The sequence below is a fragment of the Podarcis filfolensis genome (assembly GCF_964270895.1).
Source record: "Podarcis filfolensis genome assembly, chromosome: 6".
NCBI lineage: Eukaryota > Metazoa > Chordata > Lepidosauria > Squamata > Lacertidae > Podarcis > Podarcis filfolensis.
The window spans coordinates 674522-696460 of record NC_139609.1 but is presented as its reverse complement, the minus strand read 5'-3'; the positions used below and the strand labels follow the sequence as shown (position 1 = coordinate 696460).

The window sequence follows — 21939 nt, the reverse complement described above, 5'->3', positions numbered from 1 at the left end:
CGGCGAAAGAGGCGGCAGCTCCCACCCCGGGAGACGCGCGTCTATGGGCGCCTCAGAAACGGCTTTCTCCTCGCGCCTCACCGCTGCCCGCCGGCCGTGGCGAGGGGAGGCGGGAGATGGGAGGGCGGGCCAATCAAGTCCCGGCACCGCGGGGGGAAGCTGAGAGAGAGGCCGCGACCGTCCAGGCCGCTGATTGGGGGAAGGCCCCCTCCGTCCCTCCCCCGCGTCCTGGCAGGGGAAGCTTGCGATTGGCCGAGCGAGAGCCGCGTTCTCTGCGCTGTCGAGACCGAGGACAGGCTCGACTAACCGCCAGGAGGGACGCAGAGGCCAGCGAGGCCGGGAGCAGAGCGGCGCGTGTCTCGAGAGCGCCTCGCGGATTTCCGGTTGGGCCCAACTTCCGGCCGCCCAAGATGAGCACCATGTTCGCCGACACCGTCCTCATCGTCTTCATCTCGGTGTGCACGGCGCTTCTGGCCGAGGGTGAGGGGAGCCCCGGGCCGGGCGAGGGCGTTGCGGGGCGGAGAGGGCGGGCGGGGTGGGCTCGCGGGTGGCTTCTCCAGGCGAGAAGCGTCTGCTCGAGCCTCTCTGGGAGAGACTAGCCGGCAGCCGTGGGGCGGCAGAGGCATCGGAGCTCTCCCCATTCTGTAGGGATAGACAAAGGGATCCACCTAAATTTCCTCGTCGTTCTGAAAGGCACAGGAATCTCGCCGCCCCACCTCGGCAACAGCCTCGCAACATGCTTTGAATTCCTCAAGTTGGAATTTCCAAATACTATAAAAAAAATCCTGCCAGGGAGGGAGCTGAGTTGCGCATGAGCAGGGGGGCAGCTGCATCAAGTAAATCAAGAAAAATACTTAACCAACTTAGGTTCTGCCCCTCCCCAACATGAAGCCTGTCTCCCCACCCCCAATGAATCCTTGCTATAACCATGGAGTTGCAGCACTTCACCTTCAGGAGTGGAGTAAGCCATCCTAGTATATACTAATTGTGACTTCATTCTAGATCCTTATGTAGCCAAACCAATGAATGCCAGTTTGCGCCGGGGGGGGCGGGCGGGCGGGCGGCGGGGAGAGTTGTGGACTGTCCTTGAATTCTTTGTCTGTACAGTGGTACCCTGGCTCTCAAACACCTTGGTACGCAAACAACTTGGAACCCAAACACTGCAAACCTGGAAATAAGTGTTCTGGTTTGCGATCTTCTTACGGAAGCCGGACGTGCTCCATTTTGGGTGTTACGCTGAGGTCTGCTTTTGCTATTTATATTGCGTTTTTGTGGCTCTTTTTTGTGGCTGTGTGGAACCCAGTTCAGCTACAGATTGATGGATTGTGTGACTGCAGTACATTATTGCTTTCATTTTATGGATTATTAGTCTCGTTAGATAGTAAAATTTATGTTAAATTGCTGTTTTAGTGGTTGTTTTTAAAAAGTTTGGAATGGATTAATCCATTTTGCATTATTTTCCATGGGAACGCGTGCCTTGGTTTTGGAACGGACCTCTGGAACGGGTTAAGTTTGAGAACCAAGGTACCACTGTACTGCAGCTACTGTTGCACTAGCACCTGCAATGGTTACAATGGTGTCTTCTTGCCATTCTGTAACTTGGGTGCAGGGAATGAAGAGATGTGTACATTGGCACTTTCAGGAGCAGTGGTGATGTTGATGCTTGTAGTCCAACTTAAAATCCCAGTCTGTTATTTTCAGATGCTCCTACTCATGCACCAAAGCCTGTTTTAAAGTACCATCAATATCTCAAAGTTCATGTGCTCACAAGACCTACCATGATGGGCAATGGGCTTCATCTCTCTTGGAAAGTGACATCAGTTGCTAGGGGCTCCCACCTCTGACTTTGTGAATGATGGTTGAGTCATGCATGCTGTCACTGGGCTGGTGGAATCAGTTTGGGAATAGCTTGTAACTCATGGTACTGCAGTTGTAGGAAGGAGACCGTAAGCTACTAGGGCTCAAGTTACTGGGTTTGGAAGTCCTCTGGCAGCCATGCTGAGCGCTTTGTAGATACATCGGTTATTCTGTTTCCTGATTATTGTGCTATTTGTTTCAGGCATAACATGGGTGCTAGTTTATAGAACAGACAAGTACAAGCGGCTGAAAGCAGAAGTGGAGAAGCAGAGTAAAAAATGTAAGTTCAAATGCATGATGGAGCTTGTCTTGTCCATCAACACTCCAATTCTGGGCAATATTTCTTTAAATTGAGCTTAACTGCTTTATCTTGAAATAAATGGATCCCTCATCATGGATTTGTCTGTAAACCACCCAGAGAATGCAGTTATATGGCTGATAAATAAATAGTCATGGGCTGTGTATTAATGTGAAACACTTCATGAGCTTTTGTGGCCTAGTGTCTGCTCCATCAGATCCATGATGTATTATTTTAAATAGGCATAGAGATAAAACTTTTAAAAGGGAGTAAATGTGAGCAGGAAGCTCAGCAAAGTTGGTGTTTTTAAAAAAAGAAAAATCAGTATTTTGTGCTTCATAAAGCTTATGTTACAATATGAACTCCATTCTGGAGGCTTTTACTTCTGGACACTTACAGCACCATCCTAAACATGTCTGCTCAGAAGTAAGACCCATTAATTTCAACACAGCTAAACCAGTATAGAATTGAAGCCTTATAATAATATAATTTAGGCAAAAATAAGCATTTCACCATTATTAATTGCTTTTCAGCTCTTGCTTACCATACCCATTGGTCTGATTTTTGTTATAGAGATTTCTATGAGGCCTGAGGGTCAATGGGAAGAGGAACCGTTTTCTTAATGAAAAAACTCACTGTGTTGTTTTATCTCTGCAGTGGAAAAGAAAAAGGAAACTATTACAGAATCAGCTGGCCGACAGCAGAAAAAGAAAATAGGTAACATTGGGGGCTACATGGTTTGTCATGTTTCAGTGTTCAGAGTGGGTAGGCCTGGGGGACAGATCTGGCCCAATTGCCTTCTCAATCCGGCCCGCAGATGGTCCGGGAATCAGCGTGTTTTTACATGAGTAGAATGTGTCCTTTTATTTAAAATGCATCTCTGGGTTATTTGTGGGGCCTGCCTGGTGTTTTTATATGAGTAGAATGTGTGCTTTTATTTAAAATGCATCTCTGGGGCATAGGAATTAGTTCATTTTTTTTTCCAAAATATAGTCCGGCCCCTTCTGAAAAAGTTTGCTGACCCCTAGTTCAGACAGTTTCATGAGGGAGTGAGGGAAGTGGTTTTCACACACACTCTGTTGAAAAAAATCAAGTTCCTTCTGTAAATCATGCAGTATGAGATCAGCTCTTTAACTGTGCTTCCTGAAAACTTGTTATTATTTCTATTTATTTATTTAATCAATCAAGAACATGTAATTCATTACATTACTCATTAGATAGAAAAATGCATGTTAAATTGCTGTTTTAGGGGTTGTTTTTCATCATCTGGAATGGATTGATCCGTTTTCCATTACTTTCTATGGGAAAGCATGCCTTGGTTTAAGAACGCTTGGTTTAAGAATGGACTTCCGGAGCGGATTAAGTTTGTAAACCAAGGTACCACTGTACTGTATACAGTTTTGCATTATTTGGATGGTTTGTATTGAGAAACGCTCTTGAGCTTCCATGGGGAGGAACAGGATTGCTACTATCTGTACTGAATGTCAGAGCACCTGAAGTGGGTTGGTGACCTTTACATGCCTCAGACTTTCAGTATGCCTTTTTGTTGCTGTTTTCCTGCTGTAAGTCCCTTACAACCTTATTGGGAGCAAGTTCTTGACTTTGTGACCTGCAATCATTTGTTTCTCTTTTTCAGAGAGGCAGGAGGAGAAGCTGAAGAACAACAACAGGGATCTGTCAATGGTGAGGAAACAGAGCAAAGTGAACCTTTATTGTAAATCCCTTTGGGAAAGTGATTCCTAAATGAAGAAAGTAATAATAAGGAGTAGGAACTGGGGCAGCTTTTCAGAAAAGCAGTGTGTTTAACCTGCAGACATTACAACTAGGAAGTGAGACCAAATTCCACTATCTCTGTGGGATGCAACACTTAAGAAATAGATGATTGGTAGAAGTGAACTGAAGTGATGATGAGTTTATATGAAAACTAGGCAACAGCTACCATAAAGAAAAAGAAAAAAAAATCAACAGCTACCATCAACTAATGCAACATTTCACTTTTCCATTACTAATGCCTGTGAAGTATTGTCTGCCAGCCAACTCCACCTGCTTGATGTTCTTTTAGGCAGTAGAACACCCGTGCTCCTGTCTCTCACCTGCTGCACAGAGGCTCCTGCCAGGCTTGGATTCTGTGCCCAGTTGGCACCACCCTTGGCCACTTGCTGTGCAATTTACCTCTTCTTCTACATTATCTGCTATTGCAGATGCTATTGAAAAAACATTGCTTATTACTTATAGTTCCTGGTGTTCAGTTTGTTTTTATGCTTTTATTCAAGATATTAACAAAATATTAAATTGACCAAAAGATTATATAATGTTAGTACAAAATGTCAATTAAAACCCAGTTTTAATTGCATACATTATGTATACATTATGTATGTAATTGCATGCATTAATTAAACAACACTGTTATGTTATATAAGGTAAAGGGACCCCTGACCATTAGGTCCAGTCGTGACCGACTCTGGGGTTGCGGCGCTCATCTCGCTTTAATGGCCGAGGGAGCTGGCGTACAGCTTCCGGGTCATGTGGCCGGTGTGACTAAGCTGCTTCTGGCGAACCAGAGCAGCGCACGGAAACGCCGTTTACCTTCCCGCCAGAGCGGTACCTATTTATCTACTTTCACTTTGACGTGCTTTCGAACTGCTAGGTTAGCAGGAGCAGGGACCGAGCAACGGGAGTTCACCCCGTTGCGGGGATTCGAACCGCCGACCTTCTGATTGGCAAGTCCTAGGCTCTGTGGTTTAACCCACAGCGCCACCCGTGTCCCATGTTATGTTATATAAAAAGGTAAAGGTACCCCTGCCCGTACGGGCCAGTCGTGTCCGACTCTAGGGTTGCGTACTCATCTCGCTCTAGAGGCCATGAGCCGGCGCTGTCCGAAGACACTTCCGGGTCACGTGGCCAGCGTGACAAAGCTGCAGCTGGCGAGCCAGCACCAGCGCAGTACACGGAAACGCCGTTTACCTTCCCGCTATAAAGCGGTCCCTATTTATCTACTTGCACTTAAGAGGGCTTTCGAACTGCTAGGTGGGCAGGAGCTGGGACCGAACGACGGGAGCTCACCCCGCCGCGGGGATTCGAACCGCCGACCATACGATCGGCAAGTCCTAGGCACTGAGGTTTTACCCACAGCGCCACCCGCGCCCCTGCGCCACCCGCGTCCCATAACACCCGTTATGTTATATAGTTAACATCTAATACAACTAATATCTAGCTGTGATTTCTGCATTGCAGGGAGTTGGACTGGATAAATCTTGGCATCCTTAACCTATCATTCACTGTACCCATACCAGTACTGATGTATCTATACCAGTACTGGGGGAATAATTGAAGGTTTTAATGTTTCCTATATATTTCTTTATACCTTCCCTAATTTGTATGACATAAGCAAGTTTCAGAATAAGGATCAACACTCGTGTGATTGGAATGCTTGGTTTTGTGCAGACAACAATGGAAGCTATTTTTGAGATCTGGCAGAGAATCCTAGGATGACCTTTATAGACTTGCTGGACCACCCCACCCCCGGAACACCTCTAAATAGTTGCATGTGGTGACCATGGATTGCTTGGGCAAGTAAGGTGTTCTGTAGGTTGTAGTGAAGTTTGACACTTGAATTGTACTTGGGCAACTAGTGAAGGATAGCTTATTTGAAACTCCTTAAGTGGCTTGTAATGTTTTGGTTCCCATTTGCTAACTGTAGGGTTAAGGCAGGCAGCGGTACAATACCTATGCAACTACATGATGCATTTAATTGTATGTCATGAGTCCTGACATCCGTGCCCCAGGTATGGTGTTGGAATATGGAGGAGGATACGCCAAACGATGAGCAGTCTACAGTAAAGCACATCTCCCACCACCACCACCCCTGCCCCCAGTCCTTCCCCTGTGGAATGGGAGACTGATGCTAGTTGGTAAACTGGGCTCTCGGCAGGAAGAAGGGGCAGGTTACAGGATGCAGTGGTTCAAAGACTGGGATTGGGAAACCAGTGCATGTCAGTCCCAGCAGCATATTAAGACGGGACACACCTCTTATGAAGGAAGAAAAACTTCTCATTGAGACCTAGTAAGCAATCATGTTCTGAGCATGTGCCAACAAAATGGCCCAGTCTCATGAATGCCAATGCCACAGATGCAAAAGGTTAGCTCAACATTTCCTATTAATTAGGAACCAAGTGTGAGGTTCAGGATAAAAGATGCTAACTCATAATAAAAAAGAGCAGGGAAGATGCATAAAATGAGGCCATTACTTGTTTTTTTTAGAGTCAGCATCACTGATAGGTTAGGAGGCAAGCTATTGGCGACCTTCACTGCTGACCTGAGCCCTTAAAATAGAAATAGGGATGGCTGTTTTGAATGGAGCCAACCATAGTTAGACAATTTAACGAGTGCTAATGCTGTGTTAGTTTTGCCAGCCAGTTAAGTTTTTAAAATCTACTTTGCTTCACTTAGACTCAGAGCAAGTTGGCATCTGGAAGTCAAGTGCTAGTACAGAGGTCAGCAACCTAAGGCCCATGGGCCGGAAGCAGCCCATGAGGGTTGCTTAACCCGCCCAAAAGCCGCCCCCAAACCGAGCTGCCCGCTTGGTGAGTCCCCACGCACTGCTCTAAACCGGCGCAGCACAGTGCAGGGACTCTCTTCCGTGGTTCTGGAAATCACTTCTACACATGCCCAGACACCAGAAATAGTGTCTGCGCATGTCCACGGCACCGGAAATCGCTTCTGCGCAGGCGCAATTTTCTGCGTCTTGGCATGTGCAGAAGCAATTTCTGGCACTGCGGACACGCGCAGATGCGATTTCTGGCGTTGCGCTGCACCGGTCCAACCCGCGGAGGATCTCCGCGGGGAGTGATCCAGCCCATGCCCGGTAAGCCTTGCCGACCCCTGTGCTACTACATTTCCTGGTCTAACCTTCTATAGCCTTTGGGCTGAGGACTCCATAAACATCCAATGGCCTCACCAAGGTTGACTATTTAGTGGCTCCAGATAATGCATATGCACATCCCAGTTGATTCATCAGTTTTTGTGGGAGGAGACACTCAGTGGCGATAGTCACTTCTCCAATTTTTCCTCTCCATTGAATCTGCATTTGCCAGACACTAATATGGGTCCTCAATTGTTCTTTTGACTGCAGGTTCGCATGAAGTCCATGTTTGCAATTGGTTTTTGTTTCACTGCTCTGATGGGAATGTTCAATTCCATGTAAGTGGTTACCACTCTTCTTTTCTTTAAGAACTGTTCACAATGCTCTATGTTCTCTTCTTCCTTCAGGGTACAGTGAGCCCACAGCTTATGTCGGGGCTACAGTAAGCACCCAGTGCCAAAACTGTATATAGCCAAAACACATTGGGTGATATGGCAGGTGGGATTGCCAGAGTTTATTTCCCACCCACCCCCTTTGTAATTTTTTATTTTTTTGCCATGCGCATAAAGCTGAATATGCTCAAGTTAAATGCGCATAAATTGCAAGTATACTGTATATGTTTTCCATAGCTCACTGTGCCTTCCTGGGAACTGCATGGAATTAGCATAAAAGGAAACAGTGTTGGTGCAGACATGCTTGCAGCTGTGCAATAGCCATTCTTGCAAGCGGTTGATGTCAACTGTGTGTGTGTGTGTGTGTAGGAATTTATATATAAAGGGGGGTGGAAAGAAGAGGATAGGAAGCTTAATTTCCTCTGCAGAGGAGAGTGGGTGTGACCCGAGTCTATCTAGCCATACAGCTCTGGTCCTTAACCCCTTCATTCACTAACTAGCAGGCATGCATAGTTATATTTGACTGCCATCTCCCACAAACTGAGTTGTGTATGTGTGACATAGGACCTGTGGAAGATCACAGAGCTATTTTCATGATTGCAGGGGAAAGTTGCAGTTTTCCAAATAATGGAAGTAGCCACTGTGACTTCCCATTAATTCCCATGTCATACACTCATAAGCTGTCTGTCTGCACTGGCTCAGACTCCAGCAAGATTTTTGGTCAAACATATGCATATCTCTATTTGCAGTGAACTTCAATCTTCTACTTTTATCCCAAATATTCAGTGTTACGGTTCTAGTAGAAATTAGCTGAGAGCTCCTCACACTAGCAATATGGATTCTCATTGGTAATTTTGGTATCTTTTCATAGTAGAAAAGGTGCTTTTCAGTTCTCATTTATCTCCCCAGCATTTCTGTGAGATGAGCTAGGCTGAGATCAAGTAATCTGGTCAGGCTATTCAGTGAGCTTTATTAAGAAAGACCTTGCCTTTGAGATGCTGGACTAGATTTTGGTCTGTTCCAGCAGGGTATTTCTTACATTATATTAAAAGTGAGTTTTTGTAAGAACTCTCAAAGTGACTTAGTCATATTCATTTTGATAATTAGATTAAATTCCTACATTCATCTTTCTTCCCTAACAATGTAAAAGGCATGGGGCCCATACCCTGTAGCACTTCCTGATATTTTTTCTTTTAGCTGTGTCCAGAAAAGAAGACAGGAACCACGTAGAATATCACAACAATGTCAGAGGGAGATAAACATCCGTTCCTATCTGTTCTGCCAAAAATTCCTTTGCTCTCCAGTTGGCACTTACTGGAAGTGCAGCTCCTTGTATTGTTAACTCTGCGGGAAGAAACACTCATTTAAGAGTTTACAGTACCAGAAGCACCTGCTGAAAATGAGAGAGAGCTTCATATAGCAATGCACTATAGGACATGCAGTTGGAAACTAGTTAGCCCGATGCCTAGAGTCCACCATCTACATTTGTCCCCACAGTAACCTTGGTTAAGGAGCATTATGCACTTCTCTCCCTGCCAGGAGCTTAAAATACACAAGTTTCTTTTCTCCTCTGTATAAATAGAGCCTGGAAGAAACTTCGTTCCCCTTTGGAAACTCATAAAATGTTTTCAAAACCCAGTTTGGTTAATTGATTTCTGAGAAGTTTGTCCTTTATTTTACGTGCTGTTGCTCTCCTTCTGTTAAAGGATCTGAACACTGAGTGACGATATTGGACCTGAGCGATCTGAGCTCAGCTCCAAAACACAGTTGTACAGTCTTCAATCTGTATACCTCAGAGGGTTGAGGCTCTGAAGTACTGAAGTAAACAAAAGGGTTTTTCTTTATCTCTGTACACCTAAAGAAATTGTGGTTGCTCTAATCAGGAGACGACTAATCTGCTTTGAACCAAATACTATATATAGTTAAATTTGGCGTTTTCACCTGGGAGCTACAAATTTCCTGTAGTCCTTGTAGTATTCCAGTGGCTTAAGGTTCCTGGTGGCACACTCTTCACAATCGGATTGTTTCTGGGTAAGTTTTACTACAGTCAAAGCTCGGTTCCCAAACGGCTCTGTTTTGGAACATTTCAGCTCCCAAACGCTGAATACCCAGAAGTAAATGCTCCGGTTTTCGAAGGTTTTTCAGAAACCGAATGGCTTCTGGGGAGTTTTTTTCTTTTTTCTCCATTGACTTTGCCAGCTGCCTTTTGATCCTCGGTTGTCAGAACGTTTCGGAAGTTGAGCAGTCTTCCAGAACAGATTATGTTAGACACCCGAGGTTTGACTGTACCAGCATGTGTTTACAGACTTACAGTGGTACCTTGGGTTACATACGCTTCAGGTTACAGACTCCGCTAACCCTGAAATAGTACCTTGGGTTAAGAACTTTGCTTCAGGATGAGAAGAGAAATCGTGCTCCAGCGGCGTGGCAGCAGCAGGAGGCCCCATTAGCTAAAGTGGTGCTTCAGGTTAAGAAGAGTTTCAGGTTAAGAACAGACCTCTGGAATGAATTAAGTACTTAACCCGAGGTACCACTGTATTCCATACTTTGGCACAAACAGCTCTAAGATCAAACTGTCAGTTCAGTTCAGCAGCTCTTACAATACCATAAATCTGGTACCTCTGAGTGATTTTAGTTAAGATGGATTCCTTAGCGTATTTCCTGGATATAGCCAGAATATGTCAGTCGGAAACCGTGTCCAGGCGGAAGTCACTGAAATGTCTGGGAAAATCCAGACGTATGGCAACCCATACGTCTAGATTTTGGTGAATTTCCAAAAGCTCAGTGACTTTGCGCCCCCCCCCCCCCAAGAAACAACTTTTGTGTCTCGGTTTTCACTTTTTTGAAATATGGCAACCCTCTTCATGCTGTGCATTGAATGTTACACTGTTTGGCTTAAATGCTCCATCTGCTGCCTTGTTTGGAGAATGTGAGTCTGGACCACAGACAACTTGTACTGATAACCAAGTACATCTGTATGCTTTTCCCAGATTTGATGGCCGAGTAGTTGCCAAGCTCCCCTTTGTGCCACTTTCCTACATCCAGGGTTTGTCCCATCGTAATCTTCTGGGTGAGGATTATACAGATTGTTCCTTCATCTTCCTCTACATTCTCTGCACTATGTCTATTCGACAGGTAAGTGCTACTCTGTGGAGGGTTGCCTTATTCAGAAACTTTGTTGGGAACACCGTGTTTCACATTTTATTACTTTTATCATAATTGATAAAGAGGGCTGGCACAACTACAATGCTGTGATATAAAGATGCAGCCGTAGCCGCCTTCTCTTCCTCCTTTCCTCTAACCTTCCACCATTTTGATACTCATTCATATGAGCTTGATATTTTCTCTTGGGCTTATTAAATAACCACTCATTCAGGGGGCACATGTATCAAATAAGAATTGTCTCCAGATTATTGTAAATGAGTGAGCGCTGCTCTCCCTTATTTTTGGAGGCCACAAATGACTAGCGTAAGTATTTTTGTTTTGACTGTGTTTGTAAGCATATCTGAAGTCTCGTATTATAATAATGGTATTTCATGTCCATGTCCTCAGTATCCTTGCCTTTGTACTTCCTATTTTAAAAACAGCCAAATTCAACTCAGAAATTGGCAGGACATGCTTAGCAGTTACAGACTCATATAAGAGCAAGTGATCTTTTACGTAAACTGGTCATAAGTTCTTAGTGCTGAAAACAAACCAGCAGCCATTGCAGCTGTTTAAACGGAAGAGTAACATGGCCCCAATAACTAGCTCTGGTTAACAGGTGCCTCATTCTGCATGGGCTAAAGTTTCACATGCACCACAGAGGCCGTCCCATTAGACATTGCAATACAGTAACCCCACAAAATATGCTGGGGCTACATTCTGGGGAAAGCGGCAAAAGCCAAAATCGCATGTAGTCAAAACACAGTAAGTGCAAGGGTGGGTGGGACGGCCAGTCTTTTTTCCCTGGACTCCCACCCCCTTTTTTGTTTTTTTGTAGAAGCGGATAAAGCTGAATGCACGCAAATTAAATGTGTGTACATTAATGTATAAACATTATAATATATTGTTTGGAATCTGTTGATGAGTGGAAGTACATTAGAGAGACATTGCAGTATTGCAGAACTGTTGATTGGAAGAGGGTAGCAGAGATTTGACTCTTTCACACTTCGGGGAGGAATGTTTGAGGCCATTGCACTGGTGATCTCCAGGAGATGTGAATAGCTTAGGTCTCAATTGATTTGCCCTTGGATGTTTTGATGTTGAGGAAATGTTTTGAGCCTTGGCTGGGACACTGCTCACTCCTGACTTGAGCTTGAGGTTGCCTGAAATATCTCCCTGCAGTAAGCAACTTCCTCTGTGCTGTTTCCATGTCCCCTTGGCACGTCAATCCTGCCTTGGAGTTCTTCCTGCTTCCTGCTGAGGGTGTGAAGTGCTGCATGGATTGTTTTTCAAGGACCCTTAAGTGGCTGGGAAAGTTGACCAGCATCTGGACTCGGTGTGAAGATGTACATCCTGTCCCTTGTTTGTTCTTCCTCTGCTCACTCCATGTGACAATTTGGCTGATTAAAATGACTCAAGGCAGATTGTTCCCATTTCCTCTTCCATAACTGAGTTGCCTCTGTTAGCATGGATTAATTTATAGAACCTTAAAGACTAACCAGTTTTATTACAACATAAATATTCATGGACTAGAGCCCATTCATCAAATGCATACAGGGTGAGGTGCTCTATTGTCGGGGGGGGGGGTGTCATACAGATACATATGCAGACATACCGTGTAAATGGGGGTTGGGAGAATTTAAAGTTGGAGTTGAATGGAGCGCAAAAGTATAGTCAGAGATAATTCAGTTAGAGCTTAACCATAGGCAAAACTATCATTCACAACAGGAGTGGTGGGCAATGCTGATATGATTGTGTCAAGTGGTAGCATGATTAGATCTTAAGTTTATGCTAAAGCAGCACAGTGATGTGTCCCAGAAGCAGTTATTGGTAATAGAGTAGTTTTAGCATTGCTGAGAAAATTCAAACACGTAGTGGGACAAGAAATGGAGTGTTTTGCTTTGTATGTGTGTGAGTCACTCTGTGCTCCCTCTACTTTGATCTGTGTTTGGGGTTCCATGTCACTCTGTATAAAACAGAGCTCTCGGTCCCTGTTCACCATAATGTAGAATCTAAAAACTGCTGTGAATTTTGGTCAAAATGAATGAAATTTGCTATCCCCAAAGTGGATTAAACATGCCCAATTGCAGACGGGACTTTTGTGGCAGAAGTAAAAAGGATTCACTCTCCTCCATAATTTATTTTAATTTTATCTCAACTGGTCTATCACTGTACAGCTCCCATTGGAGGTTTGGGAGCGTGTCATTACAACCCTGGATTTGCATAACGTCAAGGTGAAATTGGGGAGCAAAGACAAGGCTGGTTGCGCAACAGCTGTGGCATGGGAGCCAGGAAGGAGAAACAGAGAGATGATAGAAGTAGTTGTTTTAAACAACAGCAGAAGTTTGAGCGAAGTGGGTATAGGGAATCACTGAGAGGAAAATGGTGGTTTTAAACCTCAGCAGAGGTTTGAGTAGAGTAAGGGTGAAGTAGTTGGTGGTTTTTATGTTGATCTTTTCTGTGAACCACCCTGAGACCTCCAGGTATAGAGCGGTATATAAATTCAATCAATCAATAAGAAGGGGAAAGTGGTGATTTCAAATAATGGCAGAGGTTAGAGAGCAGAGGGTGGTGGGGGAAGTGGCAGTTTGAAGGAAGGACTGAGTACAGTTTGGAAAGGTTCTGTTGTGTTAAGTGTTTTGGTGTTAGCTTCTGTGTTGTAATCTCTGCTGTTTCTCCTTGTTACAGCTGGGTGGGGGGCATTATTTGAGGGGGGAAAGTCCACTAGTGTAGGTCCATCCCTGCTTTACTTAAACTTCTGCTGTTGATTAAAATAGCCCCGTTTTTCCTTTCAGCATCTCTCCTTTCTTGCTGCACTGTTCTCTCTTCTGTTTCTCTGCTGCCTTGTGCACAAGGATGCAGAGCCCTCAAATATCCCATAGCACCTTCATACAATGTGTGTCACTCCTGGTTCCCTGTGTTGTCTTCAACATGAAGGTCCAGGTTCAGTGTAGTAATTTTGAACATACATTTAATCTACAAGCAAACACTGCTGTGTGGGCAATGTCTAACTGAGCAAACTTAAAGATTAGGGGTGCACAAAGAGGGCCGCAGAATATGAGAGAGGATAACGGTCTGGGAGCAAAAGAGTTGAGAAGAGTGAGGAGGGGGGAAGGGGAAAGGGAAAGGTGAAAAATGGGGTGCAATAAAGGAAGAGGTAGGCATGGGAATGGGGACAAAAATGAAAGCCAAGGGACGAAAGAAAGGGTCTGCAGAATCAGATGGGGGTGGCAGCTTCATAACTGGATGAAAGGTGTAAAGGGTGCTTTGTAGTTGCAATTGGTGGGAGGAGACAGGTGCAGGAGGTTCCCCATGGAGGTGTCCTGTGTGCAAGGGGAGCTGCCCTAAAGGAGAGGAGGCAGCTGCGTAGACTTTGAAGCAAAGCGGGGTTGCAGAATAGAAGAGAAAAGTGGCTTCGAAATAGGGTTGGAGAAAGGGGAATGAGGTTTTCAACCAGTTCAAGGTTCTAGGGGTTTAATGTGTATTGGAGGGTCAGAGCCTCCCAGTTTCATATTTTGAAAGTGGGGGTTTGTCTCTTGCTCTTTCTTACCTTTAAGCAATTAAAAGGTGGATGAGTGGTGTGTATTCTAGCTTGTGCATTTTTTAAAACTTGCAACTTTACACCAGCCTTTCCAGTGCTAGACCTTGCACACCTCTTGATAGGCCTGGCAATGTAAGGCTGTCTAGAATGCTCCTTGCAGAGTTTGGAAGAACTCTGGTTTTGTTTGTTTCTTTGCTTGCAGTAAAATACAGTTTTCTAAAAACTTTAAAGTTTTTTTAGTTAGTGAAAACCAATGCTGTGCTCTTCAGTGCTCTGTGGGCAAAGCATAGAGCTATTCCATATAGAAGAGTACAAATACAACAAGGCTTTGTGGGGACCCTGCTCCGACTATGCTGAGAAGACCCCTAAATCACCCCAGTTGGGCCCTAAACAATGCACACCCTTGCACGAAAGCAAACCAATGTGAGTTTGTGTTTTTCTCCTGTTTGCCAGAATATTCAGAAGCTGTTGGGTTTGGCTCCTTCTCGAGCTGCCACCAAGCAAGCTGGAGGATTCCTTGGCCCCCCACCTCAATCTGGGAAGTTCTCCTGAAATAAGAGTTGCATCTCACTAGTCGAAACATCCTGACTTTACAAGAAACTCTGGATTGCACAGAAGGCTTCCTGAACATGTTGCCTATGTAACTATCATACCTTTGTTTTGCAAAGAGATCAGCACTGAAGCACATCTTTGGGCTAGATCTTGTACTTACTACTCTGAGGCAGTGGAGAAATATATTAGTGGAATTAAATGGAGTGCTGTTTGATGAGAAAAGTGTGACTTAGAAGTAAGCAGCAGTAGTATTCTTTCTTGTGTAATAACCTTTACCTTTACCAAAGTGAAAATAAAACAAAAATTGTTTTGTCTCTGTGCTTCCAGTTCATATAGTTCACCTCAGACACTATTCTGAGGGAGGCTTTTATTCCACAAACTCCCAACAGCTGCAGAACGGCAGCACTGGTTTGTTTCAGCCACTGGCTTCCCCTGGATGTTTTTCGATTGCAGTTGGTTAAGATTAGCATTGTATATAAGCGATGTCAAGAGACAGCTGAGGGGGGCTTGGCTTGCTGCTGAGTCAAATGGCGGCTTGATTTCAAGTCTCTGGCAGTCTCCTCCATTTGTAGTGCTGCTCCAAAAGTTTTACAACTACCTCAAGATGGGTCATTTCCCAGGCACACATTTTCTTCATGTCTCCTGTCTTGCTGATGCAGTTTTCCTGTATGACAGCTTTCATTCCCTCCCATACGGTCGCAGTTCTGATTCCTTCTGTGTTGGTTCCAAATACGACTTCCATTCTTCCCCAATCCACTTGACCACCAGGTGGTGCTGCAACATCATGGGAGGGAACTGCCGAGCCAGGTGCCCGCTTGCATGATTCAGCAGAAGACAAAGGGACAAAATCAATATGACTGTATAGCTGGTGGGAATGAGGCTAGAAACAAAAGTTGGGAGAAGCAAGTGCCAAGCACCAGTGAAGTATTGGCTTGTGTTTTCATTTTAGAAGTTATGGAGCCCTTGCTATCCATGTGACCATCAGAAATCACATTTTAATCACCTAACACGGGTGGTGCTTGGGACACGGGTGGCGCTGTGGGTTAAACCCCAGAGCCTAGGGCTTTGCTGATTAGAAGGTCGGCGGTTCGAATCCCCGCGACGGGGTGAGCTCCTGTTGCTCGGTCCCTGCTCCTGCCAAACTAGCACAGTTCGAAAGCACGTCAAAGTGCAAGTAGATAAATAGGTACCGCTCCAGCGGGAAGGTAAACGGCGTTTTCGTGCGCTGCTCTGGTTCGGCAGAAGCGGCTCAGTCATGCTGGCCACACGACCCAGAAGCTGTACGCCGGCTCCCTCAGCCAATAAAGCAAGATGAGCGCCGCAACCCCAGAGTCGGCCATGACTGGACCTAATGGTCAGGGGTCCCCTTTACCCTTAACATGACAACACCTTCTTGAAAAGACATCAGAGTTTGAAGGCTTCTTTTTAGAAAGGGCCCTCACTGGGTCAGTAAACAGAAGCTAGAGTTACAGTAGTTGATCTCCCTTTTGGCAAAAAAAGATCTGCCAGCAGCATCATGTAAAACATCTTGAACTGCCCCAAATTCAATTAATTTGAAATAAGGGGTGCTTTAAGGTCCTGGAGAGGAGAGGAGAGGAGAACAGTGCATCATAGCCTTGCAAACACAGAACTTTATTAGGATACTTTAAAACACAGTATTAAATGATTTGGAAATAGTAACAAATCTTATTGCTGCGAAACTGCGCAGCATAAAATTGGAAAAAGCATTGTGCACCTTCAATCTCAGAGCAGTATGGACTGCCATAACAAAGTATAAGTTAACTTCCTATAGAAGAGCTACTAATAACCAGCCAAATAAGTTTATATAACAATGAGCTTTATCGCACTTATCAAGATAAGATACAACTGTACAATAGGTTTTCATTATTGTAATAACTTGTGTGCAAACATTTCTTTTTATTCATTTTTGGTATGCATTAATATAATTGCTTAAAAAATACATTTAGAAGAGCACCGGGTTTAGGTTGCAGTTACCTGGGAGTGAGTCTCATGGATCTCAGCTTATTTCTTATTTCTGAGTAGACGGGTAGAGAACTGCGCTGCCAGAATTCTCCCTATTGAGACAGCAGTTAGTGCGCACGACGCAGTTTGGGGGGACACGAATTTGGGGGCAACAAAAAGAGCGGCTGTGTCTCGGATGGTTTCCCCTCAACACGCAAGTCTTCAAACCTGCCTGGATCCTCTCTCTGCCCCAAAGGAAAGCCCGATTCAGGTGAGGCGGCGGGGCGGGGTCCTGGCGGCCCCTCCCGCGCCGCGCTCGCCAAGGGCCGCCCCGCCCCCCGCCCCGCCTGCTCCCTCGGCCGCTCCCGGGGCTGCGCGGACGTTGCCAGGAGGCAGAGTGAGTGAGGGTCGTGGGAGGGGGGGGTCCCACGGGGGGGGTCCCACCGCGCCCCCAGGGCAGCGGGCCGGGAAGCCCCTTCGCCTGCGGCGGCGCCCGGAGAAGCGCTTGGAGGCCCCGCTGGGCCTTCCGCGACGGGCCTCCCCTTTCCCTGGCCGGGGCCTGCGAAGGGCGTCCCGCCGAGGGAGGCGTCGGCTGGGCCGGGGGCGCCAAGGGCCGCTGTCATTACTGTGGTTCAGTTGGTTGCTCGCTTTCTCCTGCCCGAGGACTTGCGACGCCGCCCCCCCGACCACGAAGGGGGGGTTTCTAAGCCCCCCCCCCCCGCCAGCTTCGAAGAGGCCTCGGTGGTTAAAGGCGGGAGGCCTGTGGGGAGAGAGCGGCGTTTCCGCCTGGCGCCCCCACCTCGCTCCCCCCCAAGCGGGGCCGCTGCAGAGGAGGCAATGGGAGCTGGGCGGCGCTGCCTCGGTTGGGCCGAAAGCGGGAAATGAAATGGTGTTGGGAGTCAAGGAGGACCTTGCAGCAAAGCCGGGTTTGGCGCTGTAGCCCCCCCCTCCTGCCCCCCTAAAGCGCCATAAAGCAAGCCTGGTGGTATTTTAAGGACCAGCCAATTGGTCATGGCGTGAGCTTTCATAGATTCTAAATTACAGATAGGTACAGTGGCGTAGCGTGGGGGGTGCAGGGGGGGCGGGCCGCACCGGGCGCAACATCTGGGGTTAGGGCAAATCCATGGGTTAGGGGGCGCAAATCCACGGCTTAGGGGGCGCAAATCCACGGCTTAGGGGGCGCAAATTACTTGCCTTGCCCCAGGTGCTGACAACCCACGCTACGCCACTGGATAGGTAGCCGTGTTGGTCTGCCATAGTCAAAACAAAAAATTTTTCCTTCCAGTAGCACCTTAAAGACCAACTAAGTTAGTTCTTGGTATGAGCTTTCGTGTGCATGCACACTTCTTCAGATAGAGAAGTGTGCATGCACACGAAAGCTCATACCAAGAACTAACTTAGTTGGTCTATAAGGTGCTACTGGAAGGAAAAAATTTTTGTATAGATTCTAAAAATATTCTCTGCGCCTGTGGAGTTTTATCAGCAAAGCACAAACAGAAAAGCACTTCCAACTTCAAGAAACAAAGTAAAATACTCTTGAGCATATGGATTTTCATGCTTTAAACTCCCTTAACTCATTTCTTTTGCTCTCTTCCCACAAATAATTACTAAAATATGTAGAAAATGATAAGGACTTAATATGTGCCCCCTCCCCCCAAATAAGCTTAGGGCCACAATAAAACTTTGCTCCAGGAGAGTGTCTTCCATGAGACAGTATTGAATAGCCTCTGGCCAAATGTGGTTCTGAGAAGAAGAACCTGTCGGGGGGCTGTGCCGCTGCCCATGATATTGTGGTATATAGAAGTGATGAAGGAATAGAGGGTATGCACACTAAAATAATGTTGGGACTCCTCCAAATCTTGACGCTCATCTTGATGTGTTAGTGTCTCTGTGAGATGCTATTGAATCACATTTGACCCAGTCACATCCACAGCCATGCATTTAATGTGCATTCGGAACCTTTGTTGTGTTGGGAATCTTAGTTCTGTGAACAAACTGTAAAAAAGAGTAAGAGATAGGGGCATACATCCCACAGGAAGCTTTTGGGCCACCCTGAATCCTTCACCCATGCAGTTAGAGACTACTCCTGGGGACGAGGATGCATCGTTTGTGGAGCCTCAAAACAGCTTGCAAAAGATTCTCAACACCGTACTCTAATCTCCGTCCCTTCCCCCACCCCCATGGGCTGTTCTGGGGGGTTCCCCTGACGCCTTCCAGAGCCAGTTTGGAGGGCCACCCTGCACACAGCACCCATATGGATGCAGGACTCTTCAGGAAGCTTTTGCTGCTCTTGCTTTTGATTTTTCTGGGTGCCATGCTTAGGCCCTCTCCCACAGTGCTCCTCTACAGCTCTGGAGTGGCTCTGAGCAACTGGATTTCACTTGGCACAAGGTGAAAGGAGCCTTTCCTCTGTTGGCTGATTTGTGTGGCCTATCTCTTGGGGACAATCTGTAGCCAATTGCGTAAAATAATAGGAGGGTTTAAAAGTGGATTGTACATGGCTCTGTGTTTTATAGACATGCTTGAAATTCTTTGAAGGGTAAAACTTGATAAGATAGTGTGTTTTATATTGTTTTTGTGAACTGTCCTGGTAGCTCTATGGAGGGCAGTATATAAATCTTTCAGATAAATGACACAGCAGTAGGCGGATTCCCAGGCACCTTGCCTGCTGCTTTACAGGAGCAGAGGTTGATAGGCCTCTCTTCTGTCCAATGCAGCCTTGTTCCTGCTTGCCAGCTGTCAGATGCTTCACAGTCCCCGCTTCTTACTCATTCTCCCTGGTTTTCCTGGTCTGCTCCGTTGTGCAGCAATGAGCACCATCACTGGCACATTTCAGCTGCAGCAGCCCCTCAACTACCGAGAGGGTGCCCGCATTGAACCTGTGGATGGAGATCACAGCGAGGAGACGTATGAACCAGCAACTGGTAATTATCTCCAGGGTGATGTTCTGGGGGGATGTGGGCTTCAGGGAGTGCAGCCCAGTTGCTGCAAAAGGTGGCTTTGGAATCCCCACCCCAGACTCTGTAGTACATCAATTTGCTATTGACTTGGCATTTTAGATAACATTCACATTCAGTGATGTGAGGTGAGAATATTATCGAGAATGAGAATATTCTCGAGAATATTCTCTACTAGAAAATTCCACTCCACAAACTGTAAATTCTAGTGTAAGAACCAGTTTTACAACACTCATTTAAAAAACCTAGTAAATAATAAGTCAAGCTGTGATATTGGCAGTGTAAGTAATGAATAATGATTTTTTTGATCCAGTTACATTACTGGGCCTTGTGTCATTCACCATTGGCAGTTTTGAAATGTGAGCTACAGAAAACAATTTTTTTTAGTTTTAAAAGTGCTTTTCATTTAATATGATGAACATTTGAATTCATATGTATTTCAACTGTATGTAATAGCCTTTTTTCTATTTTGGTGTGATCTTATTCTTAGCAATTCTATACCCTTGGCCATACAGTGTGATTATTTTTACAGAAAGTAGCTTTAATGCTTTATACACTTAAAGTACCTAGGCCTATACAATTATGTGTAACAGCATGTGAGGTGGCCTTGATTTAAACAGTTGTTGTTTCTATATTTTTATTTAGTGTCAGTAACTGGTTTTTGCAGTGCCATTCAATGGTACAAGGTGCCATATTCTACTATTTTAAATGAAAATTCTCCAATATTTTCATTAATTGAGAATATTCTCAAGAATTTTCTCCAAAAGATTATTCTCGAGAATTTAACATCACTATTTACATTATTCAAATAAGTTTCTGGCTTAGATTTATTCCAACCAGAAGAAACAGGAATCTATGACCTTTGAAGCTGTTGGCTGGCTGCACTCGTGCCAAGGTGCATTCTGAATTGTTTATCTTTTAATGCTTGAACTTTGAATTTGCTGATTGGTAAAAAAATGTGGCTGAGGGCTGATATGCAAGACTTGCAAATAATGGAGACAGTGGAGTACTGGTTTTTGTCCAGACACATGTATTTTTTAAACTATTGTATTTGCTGTAACAATAATAAATGATAAAGATGTTTATAAAAATGTTGGTCAGTGTCTTTATAAATGACTTGGATGAAAGAATTGAGAGGATGCTCATCAAATTTGTAGAAAACACCAAACTGGGAGGGGGAGCTAATGCCACAGAAGACAGAATCAGGATTCAAGATGACCTTAATAGACTGGAAAACTGGGCCCAAGCTAACAGAATGAATTTCAGTTGGGACAAATTTAAGGTTCTACACTTAGGCAGGAATAACCAGCTGCACAACTATAAGACACCTGGTCAACTATAAGACGTACATGTGAAAAGGATCTAGGGGTCTTAGTAGACCACATGCTAAACATGAGTGATGCAGCAGCAAAAAAAGGGAATGCTATTCTAGGCTGCATCAACAGATGCAAACAAGGGAAGCAATAGAATTGCTCTATTCTGCCTTGTGGCAGAGCCATAGCTATGGTAAGGCTAGCCAGGGGTTTTTTGCCCCGGGTGAAGTCTTCAGAGGGGCGCCATTGAGGCTCCTAAAACCTTGTTTTTGACCCAGGTGAAATCAAGTCTAGTTTCATCCCTGCTTGTGGTGTCCAGTTCTCAGCATCACAGTTTAAGAAGGATGTTAACAAGCTGGAACATATGCAGGGGAGGGTGACCAAGGTAATCAAGGGTCTGGAAGCCCAGCTTCCAGACCCTTATGAGGACCTTATGAGGATCAGTTGAGGGAGCCTGGAAAAGAGGAGACTGAGAAGAAATAGGATTACCATTTTCAAATATCTTAAGAGCTGCCATATGGAAGATGAAGCAAGCTTGTTTTCTCCTGCTTTGAAGGGTAGGACTTGAACCAATGGATTCATGTTACCAGAAGGGAGATTCCAAATAAACATCTGGAAAAACTTTTTGACAGTAACCTGTTTGGCAGTGGAACGGTCTCCCACGAGAGGTGGTAGACTCTCCTTCCTTGGAGGTTTTTAAGCAGAGGTTGAGTGGCCATCTGTCAGGGATGCTTTAAGCAGAGATTCCTGCATTGTAGGGGGTTGGGCTACATGAATCTCAGAATCCTTTCCAACTCTATGATTCTATGATAAGTTAGAGAGTCTTATTGTCTGTCATTTACCAAAAATCATTGATATTTTACTGTATCATTTTCCCTCAAGCATGGATTCCCCCCTCTCTAATAATCAATAAATAAACACCATTTATTCAGTTCCCTGTGTATGACTCTGATGGTGTTTCCTGCTTGGCAGGGGGTTGGATTCGATGGCCCTTGTGGTCTCTTCCAACTCTATGATTCTATGTATGTCTCTTTATATGTCTGTCTACACAATATAATGTCA

The 21939-nt window shown here is 45.2% G+C and overlaps 2 protein-coding genes across 5 annotated transcripts in view; both read left to right on the top strand.

Annotated features, from left to right (window-relative positions):
• Positions 1 to 322: 322 nt before the first annotated feature.
• TMCO1 (transmembrane and coiled-coil domains 1) lies at positions 323 to 14959 on the top strand. Its single transcript, XM_083621431.1, has 7 exons — positions 323 to 480; positions 2060 to 2137; positions 2813 to 2872; positions 3792 to 3838; positions 7287 to 7354; positions 10399 to 10543; positions 14547 to 14959. The coding sequence occupies exons 1-7, from the start codon at positions 411 to 413 to the stop codon at positions 14643 to 14645; spliced, it is 567 nt and encodes a 188-aa protein (XP_083477557.1). The 5' UTR covers positions 323 to 410; the 3' UTR covers positions 14646 to 14959.
• The window catches only part of ALDH9A1 (aldehyde dehydrogenase 9 family member A1), a 25702-nt gene continuing 14163 nt past the window's right edge, over positions 10401 to 21939 (top strand). Inside the window, exons 1-2 of one of the 4 annotated variants that reach the window (XM_083621418.1) lie at positions 10401 to 10543; positions 19325 to 19531. In XM_083621418.1, the coding sequence (XP_083477544.1) occupies positions 19351 to 19531 (181 nt within the window). In that variant the 5' untranslated portion in view covers positions 10401 to 10543; positions 19325 to 19350. The other 3 variants (XM_083621420.1, XM_083621417.1, XM_083621419.1) reach the window with 3 other exon arrangements.